This window comes from Sinohyriopsis cumingii, chromosome 1, assembly GCF_028554795.1.
Source record: "Sinohyriopsis cumingii isolate HCF-2022 chromosome 1, ASM2855479v2, whole genome shotgun sequence".
Classification (NCBI taxonomy): domain Eukaryota; kingdom Metazoa; phylum Mollusca; class Bivalvia; order Unionida; family Unionidae; genus Sinohyriopsis; species Sinohyriopsis cumingii.
This window is the reverse complement of record NC_142961.1, coordinates 167,491,819-167,513,696: the sequence shown is the minus strand read 5'-3', so window position 1 is coordinate 167,513,696 and position 21,878 is coordinate 167,491,819. Positions and strand designations below refer to the sequence as shown.

Genomic DNA, 21,878 nt, shown 5'->3' with positions numbered 1-21,878 from the left:
TCCAAGACCCTAACACTAGACATATATACTTCATAGACCCTAACACCAGATGTATATGCATCCTAGACCCTAGCACCAGACGTATAAGTGTCCAAGACCCTAGCACCAGATAAACATACTTCCTAGACCCTAGCACCAGACGTATATGCATCCTAGAACCTAGCACCAGACATACACACTTCATAGATGGTAGCACCAGACATATATACTTCCTAGACCCTAGCACCAGACGTACATGCATCCTAGCACCAGATGAACATAATTCCTAGACCCTAGCACCTGACGTATATGCATCATAGAACCTAGCACTAGACATATATACTTCATAGACCCTAACACCAGACGTATATTCATCAAAGAGCCTATCACCAGACAGATATACTTCCTAGACCCTAGCACCAGATAAACATGCATCCTCGAACCTAGCACCAGATGAACATACTTCCTAGACCCTAACACCAGATGTAAATGCATCCTAGACCATAGCACGAGATGAACATACTTCCTAGACCCTAGCACCAGACCTATAAGCGTCCAAGACCCTAGCACTAGACATATATACTTCATGGGCCCTAACACCAGACGTATATTCATCAAAGAACCTAGCACCATACATATATACTTCCTAGACCCTAGCACCAGACGTATATGCATCCTAGCACCAGATGAACATAATTCCTAGACCCTAGCACCAGACGTATAAGCGTCCAAGACCCTAGCACTGGACATATATACTTCATAGACCCTAACACCAGATGTATATACATCCTAGACCCTAGCACCAGACGTATAAGTGTCCAAGACCCTAGCACCAGACGAACATACTTCCTAGACCCTAGCACCAGACGTATATGCATCCTAGCACCAGATGAACATAATTCCTAGACCCTAGCACCTGACGTATAAGCGTCCAAGACCCTAGCACTAGACATATACACTTCATAGACCCTAACACTAGATGTATATGCATCCTAGACCCTAGCACCTGACGTATAAGCGTCCAAGACCCTAGCACCAGATGAACATACTTCCTAGACCATAGCACCAGACGTATATGCATCCTAGAACCTAGCACCAGACGTATATGCATCCTAGCACAAGATGAACATAATTCCTAAACCCTAGCACCAGACGTATAAGCGTCCACGACCCTAGCACTAGACATATATACTTCATAGACCCTAACACCAGACGTATATTCATCAAAGAGCCTAGCACCAGACATATATACTTCCTAGACCCTAGCACCAGATAAACATGCATCCTCGAACCTAGCACCAGATGAACATACTTCCTAGACCCTAGCACCAGACATATATACTTCCTAGACCCTAGCACCGGACGTATATGCATAATAGACCCTAGAACCAAATGTATATACTTACTAGACCCTAGTACCAGAAGTATATGCATCCTAGACCTTAGCACCAGAGGTATGTACTTCATAGACCTGATCACCAAAGGTACGTATTTGCTAAACTATAGCACCAGATGTATGTACTAGCAGGACCTTAACACCAGACATATATTCCTAAGCATTAGTACCATATATATATATACATTCTTAACCCTATCACCAGACTTACATACTTCCTTGACCTTAGCAGCATATGCTTGTGGTTTATAGACCTTAGCACTAGATGGATGTACTTCCTGCACCATAGAACCCGATGTATCTAGTTCCTGGATGAAGCATATACACTTCAATGACTCTAGCACCGATAAGTATGTAGTTACTAGACTTAAGCACAGGACATAGGTACTTCAACAACTCTAGCACCAGACATATTTTGTTCCTTGACCCGAGTACTGGACATATGCTCTTAGCAGATCTTAGTGCCAGATGTATGTCCCAGACCTTAGCACCAACTGTAACTTCAGATACATTATTTTATTTGTTTAATTTTTATTCATAGTTATAAATTGTATAGAATATAATGTGTATGTGACCTCTGTTAAGAATGCAGATTACATAGGATCTATAAATAGATGATTATATATGTGTTGACAATTATTAATAATACTGTTACATACAATGTTCATGGAAAATGTTTAGTGTTCTGTCACATGGGGTCTATTGTGAAATACAGTTGCAGTAGATGGTGTTTATAAGGAAAGAATTTAGCTATCATATTCATTCTTATTTTGGAGTCAATCTCACTTGTGGTGTTCCTGATCTAAGTCTGCAGATGTGTTTGATGCTGTACTTAGAACTCATTAAAGAGGAAAATTGTTTGGGGGGAATGTTGAGTTGAAATAGTGTTCATTTTGGACTATAATATTATCCTGGAACTGTGATAAGGTTAGGGTTGATGACATTATGGTTCTTGGAGGACCAGTACATTTCTGGCTTTTAAATTTATAAGGAAGTTTTAATTCTTTTTGTACTTTCATAGACCTTTATAAGGATTAATTTGATTCATTTCATAATACTATACTTTCCTCTCACATTTTCATTTTTGAATTTGACAACTGAACTGTTTCAGTTTTAAGAAACTTGACGATTTTGCTCCTTTCTGTGTCTAAACACATGGGATGTACACTTCCTGGATATTAGCACCAGATGAAGGTACTTCTTATACATAAGCACCATTGGTATTTACTTCCACTACCTTAGCATAAGACATATCTACTTACTAGAACTTATCACCAGATGTATGTACTTCCTAGACCTGAGCACAAGAGGTATGTACTTCCTGGACTTTAGAACCACATTTTTGTACTTCCTGGATTTATTAGCACCAGGCATATGTGCTTCCTAGAACTTAGTTCCAAACACATGTACTTCCTAGACCTGAGCAAAAGACATACGTACTTCCTTGACCTGAGCACTGGATGTTATGTGCTTCCTGAATATTATTAGTGCTTCCCTGACTTTAGCAAAAGATGTACTTGCTTCCTGGAACTTACAACCAGATGTATGTGCTTCCTGACCTTAGCACCAGCTGTATGTGCTTCCTTGAACTTAAAACCAAATGTATGTGCTTCCTGGACCTTAGCACCAGCTATATGCACTTCACAGAGTAACATTTGATGTATGTATTTCCTAGACCTTAGCACAAGACACATGTTCTACCTAGACCTTAGCTCTGGGCAGACATTTGCATGTCCTAGACTAATCACCAATATATGTACTGCCTTGATCTGAGCACCTGAGGTATGTACTTCCTGGATATTAGAATCAGGTTTATGCACTTCCAGGATCTTTGAAAAAGACACATTTACTTCCTTGACCAAAGCACCATAAACATTTATTACCATGACCCTAGCACCAGACATATATACTTTTGATAATGTATTCCAAATTGTGGCATACATTTTTCAGAAGTATGCTTTGAAGGTTTGTAGGCGTGTGTGTGTGTGATTTGGATTTTTAATGTAGATTTAACCGTTTTTCAGTCATATCGCTATGATGTCTGTAGAGTAGCGGTTCATAGTGACGTCTAGCACTGGGGAATCATGCCGCATGATGTCCCACCCAGTCACATTATCCTGACCCCAGGCTGACCATTCCTAACACTAACCTCTTAATGCTGAGTGCCAAGCGAGGCAGTTGTTAGTACCATTTTTATAAGTCTTTGGATATGGCTCTTCCGGGGATCAAACTCATGACTCTAAGCACTAGGCCACTGAAGCAGTCTTGTATGTTTGTAGGAAATGAAACCTTCACATAATTTTTTAATGTCCTTTTTATTACCCCTTTATGTCACGTCATGAATGAATTTCCCTCAAAAGAGTGGCAAATATTTCCTGAACACAGAAAGAGGAGTGGGGATAGATAGTACTACAGATGAAAATATAATGAATAACAAAAAATTCAAACTGGTTTGTATATTTTAGATTTTATATATTGTAATTAAATATTTGTAAAACATAAGGTTTATACACTATGGCAATACAGCTCTTACAAAACAGAGTTCAGAAGGCAATCACCATAATAAACAAACTTATAGTCTACTGAAATACTGATATCATTAAAACCATTTGTCACATTTACTCATGTAGATAAATTAATCTGGAAAAATACAAGGAAGGGACTGCATGTGCCATGAACAAAGACTAGATTTGACAAAATTACCTTGACAACTATGAAAGGCAAAAGAAATATATAACACTTATATGTGTCATATTTGAATTCTTCTACTAAATTCAACTTCATGCTAACGACTATACAAAGAACAAAAAGTCTAAGAAAAAAAAAATAATGTTAGAACAGATGAAACTGACCACATGCACATTACTGTGTAAACATAGGAAAAGACTGCCATTATACACATCTCTCCAGCAATGATGGCTTTCTTAAAACATTACATATACATCATTACAAATTAGATATCTTAACTGAACTATTTTGTACTAAAACATCTGCTTATAACACAAGCACATATGAATCACATATTTTTTTTCTCTATAAAACGCCAAAAGAATTTACCCTAATTTGCAATACAAATCAGTACAGTTTCCTGAGCTAAAAATTTCTCAGTACACATTAAATAATAATCTTTTGAAAGATTACGATCATTGAAAATGTCACTGTTGCCTACTGTTAATCATCATATATTTAACAAAAATTAAGTATGAGCTTTCATTTCCCTGTTGCAGTTCCATAGAAAGAAACGCAAGCACGCATGAAAATTGTGTGGAGTCATGTATGACAGCGAGGACTTCAACTTCTTCAACTTGGAATTATTTTGTTCCACAATCTGGGTGTTGACACTTTTGAACTTGGGATAAAGTTTTGATTCATATCCCATGGAGCAGCCTGAAATGTACAAATAAAGCTCTAACCTTTTAAAATATAAGAAACAAAAATGTTCATATAAAAGAATATTTGATCAATAAAACTAAAAAATGGTAGTAAATATGCTTATAAATGTACTGAAAGTAGGAAACAGGAAATAATTACCTTAGAAATATAAAATTAAAAGTTGACAAGATTTTCTTAATGGTAAGACAGAGTTTTCAATCAATCAAGGACCATTACTTTTTTAAATGAAAAGTGTAACAAAATGAATAATGATGAGAGTGCTCACCTGGATATCCCATGATGCTCTTTTCTCATGATATTATTGCAAAAAAATTAAACTACATGCAAGTAACTGCAACAATGCTATCACGATGTGAAAAAAAATAAAAAACATGTCAAAGTTTATTGTTACCAGTAGTTGCAAACTTAACAGATTTTAACATACAAAATAATGATACATGCAGATTTAATGTTATACAACTTATTTTGAAAATGATGGCAATCTTACCAACTTTTGGAAAATTTTGGTGTCAACTGTGTGCACTAAAGCAAGTATGAAACTAGTTCTTATAATCAACAACAACATCTCAACTATAACTTCATTCAAAAAAACTGAAAAAACATACGTTGCTCGTAATAGGTCAAGCGACTGAATATGCACAAACATTTGTAGAAATATAACTAAATGATATGCATTTACACAGTGATGCATTTTATAGTTTCCAACCCTAAAAATCATCAATACATGAGCAAAATCAGAATGAAGAACATACAACTGCAATAACATACAGGTAGAAATGCATTACCAGTTTTGTTAAACCAATGCAAAGCATCAACTGCAAACTGTGTCCTTGCAAAGAAAACAGGATCTCTATTGAGACAGTAAGCATGCAAGTTGCAGGCATTGTCATAAATTACTGCCTCTGGAGCAACTGAAACAAAAAGAAAACAAAATAATGAAGCCAATGAAAGACACCTTCATCAACTAGAGATCACCATGAACATGATTTTTCACTATTTAATTTATCTTTGTGACTGTGATACCACACTTTCTTATCATAAGTAAACACATATAAATTAATTATATTATTAAAAAAACTAAAGCACACTGTATGTTCAACATAATTAAAGCCTGTTTACTTATAAGTTTGTCCAATTGCAATAAATTTTAATTGTGACTAATGTAATTTAAATGAACTTTAGCTCCTGTGTGTTGAATATATCATCAAATACTCTTAATAAATCATTACAATTTTCAGATACAACACATGCACTACAAAGTCCAACATTATTAAGAAAAGTATTTATCTTAAACATCAAAGATTGAAATCAAAATGTATAATCAGAAAAGCTAAAAACCTTCAAATCTTGTTTTAAGGAATGTGAATGGAATGTTTGGTGACTCCATCGATTTCATGATCTGCTACCCATAGCAAATACCTGAAAAAACCCACAGCATATTAAAAAATGTTGACAGATGATTGTGTAAAATAAAATATGGATAGAAAAAAGAAACTGGGGACATTTATACAACAGAAGCATGTGGTACATATAAATGCTAAAACACTATCGTGTGCCTATTGTGGTGAGACCACCGATCATAGGTACTGTGTTTGAATGATTTTACCATATTAATATCTATAATACTGGCGATGCTAAATTGTTGTTGGTAAGACTCTCTTTATGACTGAAATAACTATTAACAACCTTAATCCTTATCTACAAGGCTGTAATCCAATTACATGGAAAATTATTTACCTCTTGTCAGCAGTACCACTCTGTCAGTTAAATTACTGACAAAATATTCTCACTGCACTGAAGGAAGGTTGAGGGGGCCTAAGTTGTTAGAGGATATGCATTGGAAGCGGGTTTGAAACCAAGCCGAGTCATACCAAAGACATAAAAATGGTACATACAGTCACCTCACTTGGTACTCAGCACTAAGAGGACAGTGTTAGGACTGGTCAGCCTGGTGTCATGATAATGTGACAGGGTGTGATGTCACATGTTTGATGTTTGCAGTATGATGACAAAGTGCTAGACATCACTATAAACTGCCACGCTGTAGACATCAAAGCAATATGACTGACAAATTGTTTAAGCTATGTTAAGAATTCAAATCACACACCCAATGCACTGAACAAATCTGATATTACTGTATTTCAATATAAAACAGCAAAAATCAAGCATTTTACTATTCATGTAGAACAAATTCAGCAACAATGGATAAACAATCAAAAAATATAATTTTCAAGAACTAAATTTGTGGAATATAAATTTTGTTATTATCACTTAAGACAATCTCGCAGATGATGAGAAATGTCAAGTAAAAGAACTCACTTCAATTTGGTAACAAAATATAATTGTTATTAGAAACAAAGGATAAACATTAACTCATCAATAAATCAAGCACATGACATCATACCATGTTGGCAAAAGACAGTAAATATTCCTGGTAACAGTGTAGGATGCCTTCCATGTTTCTTGCTGCAAAATGGTACCTCCCATTTCTTGCCATCCAATTGATATTTTCCCCTCTTACACACTTCTGGCAGAACTGGGTAAAAGGCATCTCTGGATGCAGGTCCCATTGGAAGCCCTGTATCTTGACCCTTGTGATTTGCAAAAGTTGTCTTGACCTTGCAGATTACCTCCCTCAGTGCTGTTTTCAGGAATGAAGGAATATCATCTATAGTTTGCAGCATATCAATGAGCACAGGACAGTGTTCTTGGAGCACCTTCATTTGTGGCAAAGTTATCTTTTCTTGTTCCAATATTTTCTCTAACAAATCAATGAAGGTATAATGAAAAGTGCCACATACTGGGGATGGGCTGGCCAACAGCTTAATCAGTTTTGAATATTCTTCTGGGCATTTGTCAGTGCTTCCTGAGAAAAATGGAAAGATGACATTTTGGTTTAGATTTGTCTGCTACACAAAACATATTTAACATAATAATACATACTTAAATTTTGTCATTAAAGCAAACTTCTTCGTCAGACAGGGTCAACAAAATGGCATCAATTTTACCACAAACCACTGAAATTGATGTATCACCACTAGTGTCATTCTAATTTTGCTCATTGATATGGATCAAAGCAGTGGAGGCATTAAAAATAAATGTATATTACCTTCTAAAGAGCTAATTTTTATTAAGAACTGGGTAAATAGTCTCATCTTCTGTGAATTGCTGGATATATGCTAAACATAAAAAACACTGGCATATACTAAAAAATTCTATGAATAAGGGCACAATCAATTCAAATTGAATCCAATAATTGAGTATTCTGGACACAATAAAAATGAGAAATAAATGTGGCATACAAAACTTTAGAAAGTCAGAATGATTTTGTGCCATGTCTTGAATATAAATCAGTGCAGTGAACTTGTAATAAATTGTGTTTTTTAATGAATTGTTGCAAATGTTACAAAACTGTTTGTGATAAATAGTTACTTAAACAAACCTATTTGCCTAACATACTCCATGAATGGAAGCAATGACGGCTGGTGTTTCAAAAGCAAGGAGTTCATGGCATCAAAATCCTCTAAATTTCCTTTCACATAGCTGAAAAGCATTTCCCGGGTTGGTTTACTGTCAATGAATACCCTATCCTTGTGACTAGTAGGATGACAAAAACAGAGTCTATGAAAAAATTATTATGTTCAAACCGTAAAATCTGTACAATGACATGTATGCCACTTCATAACATATCAAGATGGCATAAATACCTGTAATTGTGACATTTAATTTGCATATGAATTAGGGTCTAGTCCACTAATAGAATACATATACATCTGGTTAGCATGCAAGCTTGCTGCACAGGAGATAACTGATCCACACAATGCAAGCAAGATGCAAACATTCCTATACCCAATTTATGAGTAAAAAAAAGCCATGATAAATAAATGAAGGGTTGTTGTTGTTGTTGTTGAGTTTAATTATAGTGGCATGCACACAATTATGCATGTGCCACTTTTTTCTGACTGCACCGCAGCCTGCTACTTGTTCCTGGGGAAGGGAATGGTGCCACCTCCCCCAGGCTTTTATGGATTCAAGGAACCCTGATAGTTTGGTCTCAATATGTGGGTCCATAAAGGTCCCTTACAGTTGAATGGTTGGCTGTCATTAGCTAGAAGTAGAGCTTGGGAATGGTCTTGCTTGCTTTACATTGCTGGCTTCTTGTTGCATTTGCCTGGTGTTTCTTGTGATTTATTTTTGCGATTTTTTTTTCTTCTTCAAAATGTTCTAAAAAAAAAGGGGGGGGGGAGATGTTCTATGCTGCTTATAGAGGTTGTTAGTAGAAATCATGCATCAAGAGAGATTTTCAAGATCATGGTATTAATAGTCGAGGTGTTTAGGGTGTGCTTCCTACGTTATGTTATGAAGGGTCAAAATGACCCCAAAATATTATGCAGTTCATATAACTAAGTTCAGAGATGTCGCAGGAAAGAAAAAGACATATCTAATTATAATTTTTAACTTTGTTCATACATTTAAATCATTTATGTATAAAGATAATTATAAGCTGTATATGCCATAAAAAGGAAATACTTGTGCACAGACAATTAAGAAAACAAATAAAAATAATTGTGAACTTTCTGTGGATCTGGAATCTGCTTTTCAGAGACACTTCTCATTCCAATATATAACATTCTGAGGGGAAATCGATCCTTTGCATTTTTGTTATGGCACTTTTATCATATTAATGGCTATATTGTGTAGAGGAAATACAGTAGCAAAACAAATTTAGTAAGGACATACAGATGCTTCAAACCCAGGGTGGTCTGGGCAGGTAACGAAACATGACCCTTGTATTACAAAAACCAAATTCTAAAAACTGACCTACTATGGTTCTCTATTTATACAGTGATAATATCTGCAGCTAATGAGATCTAAGATGGGTATACTGACTGATGAATAACAGGAATGATGAAAAATATACCTCTTCAATATTTTATTTCTTGTCAATACTGTTGTAACAACCTACTATAAATAAGCTAAATAAAAGGCTGTGATATTTGTTAGGTGTTTTGTTTTAAAATGATCAACATTATACATCCCAACAAGATACTTAAGTTTTCTCCAACTATGTCATACTCATCTGCCAGATAAAATGGGCCCATTATCTTCTAGGTAACCATCATTGGCCGCAGCATGAACCTTTCTGTAAGCCAGTGAGGTGCCGTCACATATTAAAACATTTGGTGTTCTCCTACACATGTCATTCATGCATATGAAGCCATCTTCATAGTTGACATCTAATAGACCAAGAAATGAAAACCAACTCAATCGAAAGTAGGTGTATGGAAACATTTTATGAAAGTCAACATTTCCAGCATCCTGCTGATGCAAAGCCCACACTGTAAAATGCATACATGGTGCACCTGAAGAAAGAAGTTTTGAGTAAGTAAATATTACAAATTCAGGAAACAACATTCTTAATTAAGTGTGCAACAAACATGAATGAATTCATACAAATTCTTAGGTAGCAATTAGAAATTAATAATCAATAATTAAGTATTAATCAATAATAATAATCTTAAACAAAAATATTTATAAATCAGGATCAACAATTTAAAATGTGAGCATTATTTCATCATGCTTGGAAATATATTACAACTGGGTTATAGTATAATGCCCAGAATTCAAAACTGTAAATTAAAAAAAAGAATATCCAAATATACAATTATTTCCATATAATTTATATATAGGTGATTGCATAAATACATATTTTATATGCTGTCTTGAAAGATGAGCAGTAAATAAATATTAAGACTCAATGTCCTTGAGTAAAAATCTATTTTTGTCTGATATAGCAGTGTTTAATGAAAGAAAATAGAATAGATTCCTTAATACCATGCCAGCACCAATAGTGTCGAAGTACATATGTACCTAATTTGCCAATAAAATGGATAGGAATGCCTCAAATATAAAAAATATTGATAATTTTTGACCCAGCAATATATACCTAGAATAAAGAAACTGGAACATGAAATTTCTCAACACATCATAATGTACAAGGAAACGTTCCATATTGAGTACACATTCCGTTTGCCCATCATACTGAAGCTTTCCATCACAATCTGGAATTGAGCACAATCTAAAAAAGCCTGAAAACAAAAAAAAAAAGAAACAAAAAAAAAAAAAAAGAATGAAGAACTGAATGAAGTTAAAGTCAATGTGATATAAGATAAAAATAACAGTCAAGTGATGTAACTACAGTGGTAGCAGGTACAGTCAAGCTGTGGTACCCAGTCGACCTGGGGGCATGGCCCAACCAGGAAAAAAATATTTGACAGTAAAGGGGAGGACCAGTACAAAAAAGATACCTGTGGGGCCCATTGTGAGATAGTTACAACACTGGAACTGTCTCTATTGCCCAATTGTGGTTTAAAGTTAAAATTAATAACATCATATGATAATAAATGACCACATAAAACAAAGCTACAGTTAGCACAATATCAACTTCTTGATTTCTGAAAATGACTATGCAATTCAGCATTCAGAATTTCCAAACACATACACTCAGTTTTTGTTACAATAACCAAAATTATTTCTATGTAATTTGGTTCTAACTAATTGGTGCTATTATAGAACAGCCTTAGAACAGCTATCTTACATGTCACATTTTCAAACAAGCATTGTCAAGTTAGAATATGGAATTTGAACACTGCTTTTCATTTCATATTCAATGTAAGTTTTTTGTAACATTTATTTTTCAAAGCTGTTCACACAAGCCTACAGACAAGATATTTTCACCATGAAGAAAATAATACTGAAACATAGGAGGTTATTCTATTGTAAACATGATGCAAAGAAGAGTTTATTATAGTCGGAATATCTGGATCTTGTTCACAGAAGTGGATCTATTGAAATAATATTAATACTATTCAATTAGGGTGGTACTGTTATTATCAAAAGGTGCCATCATTAACTTTATTGCAAGATGATTTTTTTTAAAAATCCCTAAACTTCCAACGGTGATTCAAAGAAAGGAGATTGATTTTTAATTCTATTTTGAAAGGTCATCTATGATCATTATATTCTTCCATGCAAACAACACAATCCATAGGCATAATTGCATAGAATAAGATTTGAGGTGAGTTGACGACAAAAACCAGCATCAAGGATGTGCTTGCAATTTACAAATATTTGAAAGAATGGTTCCTGAATGGTCATTCTATAAAACCAACTGGCAGATGCACACTGTTTATATAAATGAGACTACACTGTTATGAATGTGAATGTAAAACCAATTCACATGGAATAAAACCTGCAGTTTTCAAGAAAAAGATAAATGATTCACAATTCATGATTTTACTGATCCTTCCATTATTCTTAGAAGAGAGTATTTTTGTAATTTGAGTTGCTTAACTAATAATTCAATTCAAACAGAATGTCCATCAACTTTGATGTGGCCTGATAATATTTTGTGTGCAGTATTTTCCTTAGGTGTATAAGCAATTTTTATACATGATATTGAAGCTGTAAAATAAAATATACAAGTAACAGTTACACATCTGAATGACAATTAATTACCTTTAGTTAATACTTACACTGTACTTGCATACAACCATATCTTGTGAAGAGTGTGGACTGCTTAATTTCAGCTACGCACTCATTATGGAGTTGACCACTGCATTTAGGGCAATGTAAATCTAATGGTATGGTTTGAAGGATACCAGCAGCTGCAGGAAATAAATTCTTTGGATTTTGCCATAGTTTTGTTTTCATGTTTTCATCTGGGTTAAATGGAATTTTCTTAATAGATACTACTTTTAGCATGTACTGGCTGTACTCTGGTTTATACGCCAACAATTCAAGTATACGATCCACACTATCTGGCATGTCTTTGTCCAAACTGTCGGTAATAAGGTTCTCCACCCTGTGCACATGTAGACATATTTTTTTACACTGAAGGCAGAACAGTGACTTGTTTCTAACTGTTATTACAGCATAACCATGTAACGGTACATGAACTGCAAAACAGTTTGGAGCAAACAAAATCTCTTGTATAGCTGCACACTGTAAATATATGATTAAATAAGTAATAGATATATTTGAATTTCAACTGAAAAACTGCAGCAAAACAGAGACATGTAAGAGACATTTACTGTTAATTGATTATTTGGAAATACTACATCAGATAACATGTGCTCAATATGGAATTCAAAATGAAATAATACAATATGTGATGATGTTGAGTTCACACTGAGTCATTGATAATTTGTCAAGTAGTATGATTATAATGTCAAAGAAACCATTATATATAATTGTTTCTTAATAATGACAATAATTTATTCATTCATTACATGCCTACTGTTATTCATGCTAATACAACATAATAAATTGAAAATATGTAACATGTGTAATAATCTCAAGGCATACAAATGAAATGTTATGTAATGGAAAGCATAATGACCAAGGTATCATTCAAATAGATGCCACCAAACTATTTTGTATTCAGGTTAAATTATATCATTAACAATATGTAAAGATTTAAGTCAGAACAGATTATTTGTTTTTCATAATAGTCTTTGGAATATGAATAACTGTTACCAATGTTATAGTAAATAAAGCATGAAACTCTCTTAATTGGTGTGTAAAATGTAAAATTGAGCCTTAAGCTCAAATGATGCACCATGTCATGAAAATAGCAAATGGTGAAGTTTCAGTTAATGCTGCAGCATGTAAGTACCTGCAGCAAAATACCTAATGAAACTGTGAAAATGGAACACAAGCATAATGATTTAAAACCGTCAGGAAACAAAGAAAACAAATAATATGACAGGTCAAAGAAACATGTACCAAAAATAGTATATAAAATGACTGCAGACACATATGAAATAATGACACAAATTATAATTAGCAATTTAATTGAATGTAGAATACTTACATCAGATTCCCTGAAGGATTGCTCAAAGTAAGCATGGTCATCTGAAAGCATATATAGAGAATGTTACAAAAGTATAAGTGTCAAATAAGAAGTTATCAAATGATTTGAAAAGTTTCAATCTTTTGTGAGTATAGGCAAGCTAGAGATTGAAACTGTTCAATAATATTCATAAATTTCAACTGAAACAAAAAAAAAAAACATAAGGGTTTATGTTATAATAGTCTGTAATTACTGAATTTTCCATGCAGAATAATTGTGATAATTCACTGGAGCCAACTGCAATTATTTCACTGCCAAGTCGATAAGAAGATAAACTCAAAATTCAAAGTTGTTCTTAGATACATACATGGCCAAGTGGTATTGATGGATGCCTTATGTCCACATACAAAGTTAAAATCCAACAACACAACTGCTTATATTTTCTGTGCCAATAGTCACAAACCACAGCCAAACATAAACAAGAAACCATGCACATCATGTAATATCCAGTAAAAAGCCTTTGTACCACAATAAACCTTGCTAGTCAATATGTTTGATTAAAAAAGAAAAAGAAACTTTGCTTGCTATGAGTGAATAAGTTATATTTCATCTCATGGGCGAAAAATTTAAGTAAAATATATAGATTATTCAAAATTTCAAGCTAATTTCTTCTACACATTTGTGACATGATGAAAAATCAGTTTCGTAAAACGACTGATATAATACACAAAAGCCAGACACTGCATCTGTGCTGTGCATAATATTGTGATGTCATCTGTGACATCATGGGGTGTTATGAGACATATTGCAGATACAAAGATTAGGACATAATACTAAATAATATGATACTCATGTAATAATTAAATAGACTGTAAAACATAGCTGTAAAATGAGTACTAAATGACAATGGCTAGGATATACTCAAAGAGCTTCTTTCAGAAACATGCCATGAAATGTTAGTTTTTCAACAACATAATTTACAATAGCTCATTCAATGTTGATAACAAAGCAGGTAGCAAGACCAAGAGCTCAAAACTCTAAAAAAACAGTATCATAATTGGTTAGTATATGACAAAACATAATGCACAATTGATAAACTCAATTAACATATTTTGGACATTGATCTTTTTGATGAATGCAAAGAAGTTATTACAGCTTTCTCTCAATCTGTTAGAGTATAATATTTTAACACTAATGTAAAGAAGTTAATGAACAAAAATGAATAATGTTATAGATAGCATCCATTAATGAAAAAAGGGAAACATTTGTGACTACCTGTGAAAAGATTAACAAATTATGTACTCTTGATCACTTTCATAGAATAAATGCATGAACATAAAATACACATGAGGAATATAATCTGAAGTATATTTATTTGCAGAAAAAGACAATATGAAACGTAATGAACCATGAATACAAGATATTAGACAAACAAGAAAATTATTTTACATTTATTAAGGCTGGTATAATAGTGAGGTAAAGAATAATAGACAACATATGCAGTTTTAATCTTTGTATATGGAACTTTCTTTGCTGTTTTCATTTTGTTATGGGGTTTAACCCCATTTTTTGGCACATGATAGGCTATGGCGGCCAGTATAACTGCTGGAGGAAGAACCTGGAGAACACATGGAAGATTCAACAACCACTGAGAAGCTACTTAGAAACTTTCTCATGTGCCTGTTCGCCAAGCCCGAGACTCAAACCCACGCATAAAGAGGTGAGATGATGGTGATCCGTAACAGTGAGCGCTTTAGACCACTTTGCCACTCAGGGTTCCAGAACCTTCTTTACAGTTTCAGAAAAAGTTTACTATTAATTACCTTCTGTGCTTAAACTTGTATAAACTGGTAGTTCATTAAACACAGCTCTAAAAGCATTGATATGGATGCTGGGTGGATGCAATGAATCTATATCTGACAGTAATAAATCTAATGGTTGGAAAAAAGTCCTAACACAATGCATGTAATGAATTTAAAGAATTGGACTTAATTCAATATCTTAACATGTTACAGCTCATGATAACAAAATGAGAATTCTTCATCTGTGTTTTTTTTTAAAAAGTCATTATCCTTATATAAGCTTGACGTAATAAACAAAGCAAAAATATTGTACAATGCTAAAATCCTCAAAAGACTCAGTATTACCTAAGTATTAGATTTATTAACTAATTAATTTATGGTATGTTCATGAATAAAATTGTAAGAAATTGAATTTATGTATCTACTAGTACTGATAGTTTCTTTGTAGGCAGAACAAAATTAAATGTATTACATTATGTTAATAAATGCAACAATAATTACATATGTTTAAAAGTATCTTATATCTTATATTTAATGAATTATATTGTGGTGATTCAAATAAGGTTTATTGTAACATTTAATTCCACATTGTTTACTTTAGTAAAAATCATTTTATCAGTACTGGATGAAATATATATATATATATATATATATATATATATATATATATATATATATATATATATATATATATAAGAAAACTTTACTTATAAGAATATTCTGAAATATGAGGGAAGTTCTGCACCTTGTCTGGAATGACCACGATGTAAAAGGTTGCAAAAAGAAACCCGTCCCAAGTCACAGCTGCAGGTTAACAAAACTTCTTCATTACATGTATCTTGACAGATGTTGATCAATACTGGCAGAGACCTCTATGGATAAAGATTTAATAGTAATCATGGAAGCTCATAATAGCATAATTAATCTTTTCAAAAATAGTACATACTTTTATGGACTTTATTTATATGTGTATTTAACTTGTAATCTACACAAGTTTTCATACCAGATTTGCATTTGTTTTTTCGCATCATAAAAGATTGAGTCATTTAACCCATTCTTGTTGACGGGTGTCACTCTGTGTTGCCGTTTTGTGTTCAACACCATCTCTCTGTTCAAGATAGGACACACATGGCTGCCAGTATAACTGATGGAGGAAGAATTTAAGAAAACCCAGTAAGAACCACCAGCCAAGAGAAAGTAGTGTCATCTTTCTCACATAATCACACAGATTGAGCATAATACTCAAAACCACGCAGAGAGGTGACAAAATAGTGGTCTGTAAAGGTGAGCACTTAAGACCACTTGGTCACCTGGGGACCCTATCACAAATGCAGTACCAAATCTGACTAAATTCTAATTATTTAAAAAAACAATTGTTCAAATCTAATAAAACTATTTCAAAATTAAAAATAAAGAAGCTTTATCCAACAACAATGAACAATCTACATCATACAATAAACCTTAATAACTCATTCTGTAAACAGTAAATTGGGTAGAAGTAACTTAAGTAACTTTTCTACCAAATATTACAATGTACCTTCAAGTATATGTACATATAAATTTGTCACTGTGTAAAAATCAACTGTTGCATTCCATCATCATGGTGGCAATTACAAGCATTATAAGAGCTTCATGAAATCATCAATTGGTGCAAAAAATGAACAAGTTATAAAATATGTCCTTCACTTGAAATCAGAATGAAAAATGAACCTATAAATGTACTTAAAACAACCTGAATACAGATCATCAGGTTGTCCCTTTTGAAAAAAATGTATGCAGGAAGCACATAGTGAGGCAGTTTGAGCATGATAGTTTCACACTGAAGGGCCAAATTGTTCTGTGGTTAGGCAAAAAAATGCAATCCACTGCATTATTGCTTATCTTCTCTAACAAAAATCCATGCATTTAAGTAAAGTTTAATGGCATTATATATGAGAATAAATCAGTGTATATAACATACATCTTGAATATTTGTTTTAAAAACAGGAAGGTCACTGCTACATGTCAATCGCAGTCATACACACCAAAATTTCTGTTGAAATCAACCACCATTAAATACCTACCTATCACATGTTGCCATAATTTTTACATTCCATAAATTGATTACTTAAGACAGATTTAATTGAAAACATTTTGTATTTCACCTTGTACATAAGCAATTTAATTATCAGTACAGCTGGGTACACTATAATAAGGTCCCTCTAATTTATTACATAATTTATTAACAGAGACAACACTGATAATAGTATTACAAAAGAACTATTTCTAGAACAATGAAATGCAACCAATATTCTAGGAGTAAAACCTACTTGTAGAGTCTTCTTACTATCATCCCATCCAGCCACTGCAAAAACCTTCATTCTCTCATCCAATTCTTGATAGGCATGCTCATGTTTCAATGTGTGCCTGTAAAGCCATCCTTCATCCTCATCATCTGGTGCAACAGGAATGTCTCCTAAGATAAAGGTCTGGAAATGATTTGCAAGTGTTACATATAAATTTAATTAAACAAAGCATATGGCTCAAGCATGTAAAGGATAAAATGATGAATAAACAAATATTTGGAAACATAATTATGTGTGTCCATTGGACAGGGATGCCTTACACTCACCTCTGTTTTGAATATTTATAAAGAAAAGAAAAGGAAACAACATGTAACAAGTTCAGATGAACTTAACAATTAATGACTGCAACATTTCTGAGCAATTGTTGTTGTTTTTGTAGCTGTTTTAGGGTTTAATGCCATTTTTCAGCACAATATAGGCTATACATGGCAGCCAGTATAACTGGTGGAGGAAGAACTCTGGAAAACCCAGGGAAGAACCACCAACCCATGAGAAGCTACTGGCAGGCTTTCCCACGTACCCACTCTAGCCAAACCTTGGACTCAAACCCACGCAGACAGAGGTGAGACGGCAGTGATCTGTATTGGTGAGCGCTTTAGACCACTCGGGGCCCCCTTCTGAGCAATTAAACAATAGATGAGATATATATATATATATATATATATATATATATATATATATATATATATATATATATATACCTGTGATGGTTCCAATATGGCTGATATTTCTGAACTGTTTGTTCTAGTTGCATGTGGAGATATTGTCTCCCTCTTAACATGACGTCTCCTCCTCAATGGAATTTTATCAAGGTCATATGGCATGGTGCCGTCAAGAGAGATAGGATCTCTGTACCACTCTGTTCTACATTTGTATTGTACAGGCTAAAAATGAAACAAATTTATAATGCATATTATCTGTCAAAACAGAATCTTCATAGAGGTACTCAGCTTTTATTAACTGAAAGTCACATTTGTATTTGTTCATTAAGTTGTATAGTTTATGTGCCATTCAAAATTTAATCTTATACTGCGATCTCAGACTATTTTTCACTAAAAGAATAAAATACTGTATGGCTAAAAACCAGAAATGAAAATAGAAAGTTCACACCAGCATAATGATCACCCACCTTAACGATAATCATTTCATTTTCAGCCAGTGTCTGATTTGCCTTATCCAGCAAAATAAATTTCAACAATGTTGACATAAAGACATATTCTACAGTAATTACTTAATGACCAAAAATGTAACCATAACTATAGGAAAGTTTTGGAAAAGGGAAAACATTATTGCTGATCAGTGCATTATATTTTGTTTTCAATTATTTAAAAAAAATTATACATAGAAAAACCATGTTATAAATATATGAATGTATCATCACCAACTAATTTACAAACTGTTTTCAGCACCCTACAGCTCTTTTAGTGAGGGATTTTACCCAGCCTACCTGACAATCCATTCTTTAATGAATTCTTTACTGAAAGTCTCTCTCAAAACAAAAAAACTCTACTGCAATCCTATGTTCTAGTATGTCAAGAACATGATACCCATACATATACTAACCTATTTTTAAAATAAATCCCATGCAACAACTTTTGAACAATAAAATATGTTACAAGTTGTTATAAATAGAATGTTCATGGAACTGACAAAATGATCAGGGTTGTAAAAATGCAGCAAAAATCATTACTTTTTCTCAAAGGATGAATTTTAATGGCATGAATTTATAATGAGACACTAGACAGACTTGTCCTATATACTAATTAAAATTGAACATGAAGTATTAAAACAAACTTACCTTGGAACACTTGTCTGCACTAGTAGATGTTTTCAGGAATCTGACAAAGCAAAAATATGAAATATTCACATATAGTTGTCCAATTCTATTTAATTTTGTCATTTCAGTTGAGTTTGCATACCTAATATAAATTTTAACACAAAATGAATGAAGTTAGTAAAGAAATTTTAAATAATCAGATGCTCTCAAAAATTCAATTTATTCAGCTGTTCATATATTTCTTTTTGAGAGAGAAAATGGTCTGTATAAGGGCACATAGACCACATCGTACAATCTGAAAGGCCTTGTGTTAGAATGTTTGATATCAATTATGATGAAATGGTGCAAAAATCTGAGAAGTTGTGCATTATATTTTATGTGGATTAGCATCACATTTGTAAAACGTTTTTTTTTTTATATAGCAAAATTTATACTGGGCATGTATGTGTTCAAGACTTATTATTTCGGTAACGTGTAAATTTTTAGAATTTGGTTCTACATGCATTTAAATTTAAGTTATTCGCTTCAGTGGAACCTAAATACATCTATATTCCTTTCCAAGATCAATATTTACATGCGCCAAGTATACGGGTCAAAATATATACTAAAGTATATTTTTGGACGATATCAACCTAAAGGTGTGATACAATACAATCCGGATTGAATGTCGTACGCTGTAATGTCACAATCTGTGCCTGTGATAAAACAAATTCCTACTACCCTATTTTGTGATGATTAAATAAGACCCGTTGTTTTGTGTGGTCTATTTCGGTCACAATTGTAACAGACAACAGCGATATATAAGTTTAATCTGTCAGTTTCTTGATGACGGTTAAGGTGCAGACCAGTAAATAATCTGGACTGGCAAGACTTTAGTTGAAACAATTATCGTCGTTATTTTACCTCTTACTTTTCTATATTTTTTTTTCCTCAGCGTCTTGTGATTCAGCGGCTTTGCCAGTCAACAACATCCTGCGAACGAGCCAGTGAGAATCCGGTGCTTTGTCCGGTGCTTGTATTGAGATTTGTTTAATAATATACCTCGCCTGATACGATATAGACTGTTCCCGTTTTCTATCTAGCTATCTATGAATACGTTCAATGCGTATAATACGTATAATAATCTATTAATAGTCACACATGATTATTAAGCAATGGGTTATTCTAAGAAGGTTTCTTTGACCACTAGACGGAAAAAGGCGAAAATGTACAATGTAATGCCTCCTTTCGTCAACTGGAAAGTCTTCAGCTTTTCCGGAATGGGGGCATCGGTCTTTCCAATCGGAATATCGTCGGCCTTTTCCTTCCAGCAAAATGAGAAACATCTGACTGTCTCCACTGGACTACTTTCATTTACATGAGAGACTCTGGCCAAGCAGAGAGATAAGTCACAATTGGAACAATATAGGCTTTTCCTCTCTAAACGAGAGAAATTCTGTATTACACTCAGGTTACAGTACGCAACATGTGAGCTATAATACTAGCATCTCAGTTTACATGCGGTGTACATCAGCCATGAACGGAATAACGTTTTATTTTCTCACAGTAATTTGCTAGTCTACTTGATTATAAGTATTATGCAGACCATAATTTTTTATTATATAAACTGAGTTCTGATGAAATATTGTACATTCCTCAATAATATTGTGAATTATATATAATAAAAATATTATTAAAACTTTTATCTCTATTTATTCATAAAATTTTGACAATGTTGTAGAAATACATGAAACAATTCACGCCACTGAGAAAACACTGACAATGTCAATGAAATAATAGCTAGTATTGAAGTGATTGCAGTTTCTGATCCTGGTAGATATAAGAAATAAAAATATTTATTATTGGAATTTGCAATCAGAGAAACATTTTTCCTTATATAGCAATTAGCAACTGTGATTCATCTAAGGCCAAATTTGGATTCACCATCTTAATACAATATATCCAAAAGGTCTAAATTCCAAAACACTGTACGACATTCATTAATCAAGTTTTTTTACAAATTATGTCCCATGTTTGCAATTAGAGAAGAATAGTTTTATATTATTCTAATTTACAGAATAACTTAACTAGTGAAAGTATTAATTGATATCATAAAAATAAGTTTACTAATTCTTTAAAAATGAAAGGGCAATTTAAAATTAATTCTCAATATATTGTGATTAATTATTTATAAAATACTTGATTATAAGTATAATGCACACCATAATTTTTTTATTATATAAATTGAATAATAACTTTAACATAATCTTCCTTATTCATTATTGCTATGGTGCTAGACATATCAGCTTTTTTAATAATAATACTTTCGTCTTGTGATAAGGTACGTAAAGAA

General features: G+C 33.2%; 2 protein-coding genes across 5 annotated transcripts; both read right to left on the bottom strand.

The window, feature by feature from the left end:
- Positions 1-3,867: 3,867 nt before the first annotated feature.
- LOC149808337 (uncharacterized) lies at positions 3,868-10,004 on the bottom strand. Its single transcript, XM_089975895.1, has 5 exons — positions 9,845-10,004; positions 8,211-8,365; positions 7,173-7,634; positions 5,554-5,679; positions 3,868-4,762 (listed from the first exon to the last, which is right to left on the bottom strand). Exons 1-5 carry the CDS (start codon positions 9,868-9,870, stop codon positions 4,572-4,574), a joined length of 960 nt encoding a protein of 319 aa, XP_089832021.1. The 5' UTR covers positions 9,871-10,004; the 3' UTR covers positions 3,868-4,571.
- Positions 9,848-20,808, bottom strand: LOC149808336 (uncharacterized). Of its 4 annotated transcripts, none has more exons than XM_089975894.1 (9): positions 20,450-20,808; positions 19,568-19,607; positions 18,471-18,653; positions 17,734-17,892; positions 16,170-16,296; positions 13,644-13,684; positions 12,304-12,772; positions 10,716-10,830; positions 9,848-10,131 (listed from the first exon to the last, which is right to left on the bottom strand). In XM_089975894.1, the coding sequence occupies exons 3-9, from the start codon at positions 18,591-18,593 to the stop codon at positions 10,071-10,073; spliced, it is 1,095 nt and encodes a 364-aa protein (XP_089832020.1). In that variant the 5' UTR covers positions 18,594-18,653; positions 19,568-19,607; positions 20,450-20,808; the 3' UTR covers positions 9,848-10,070. The 4 variants fall into 4 exon arrangements, with proteins under 4 accessions (XP_089832020.1, XP_089832017.1, XP_089832018.1 ...); XM_089975891.1 differs by having other exon boundaries at positions 10,716-10,857; positions 20,450-20,805; XM_089975892.1 differs by having other exon boundaries at positions 10,716-10,857; positions 20,457-20,805.
- Positions 20,809-21,878: the final 1,070 nt, after the last annotated feature.

What these genes read in the sequence shown, in the direction of transcription:
- LOC149808337 (XM_089975895.1), bottom strand. Translation starts at nt 9,870, where the DNA reads ATGGGCCCATTTTATCTGGCAGATGA. An exon ending in GGAGTATGTTAGGCAAATAG is followed by an intron (nt 7,635 to 8,210) that starts GTTTGTTTAAGT and finishes CATTTTTCTCAG; the next exon opens with GAAGCACTGACAAATGCCCA. An exon ending in GCATTGGTTTAACAAAACTG is followed by an intron (nt 4,763 to 5,553) that starts GTAATGCATTTC and finishes TGTACATTTCAG; the next exon opens with GCTGCTCCATGGGATATGAA.
- LOC149808336 (XM_089975893.1), bottom strand. Translation starts at nt 18,593, where the DNA reads ATGCCATATGACCTTGATAAAATTCCATTGAGGAGGAGACGTCATGTT. An exon ending in TCGTGGTCATTCCAGACAAG is followed by an intron (nt 13,685 to 16,169) that starts GTGCAGAACTTC and finishes ATATGCTTTCAG; the next exon opens with ATGACCATGCTTACTTTGAG. An exon ending in AATCCTTCAGGGAATCTGAT is followed by an intron (nt 12,773 to 13,643) that starts GTAAGTATTCTA and finishes ATATATTTACAG; the next exon opens with TGTGCAGCTATACAAGAGAT.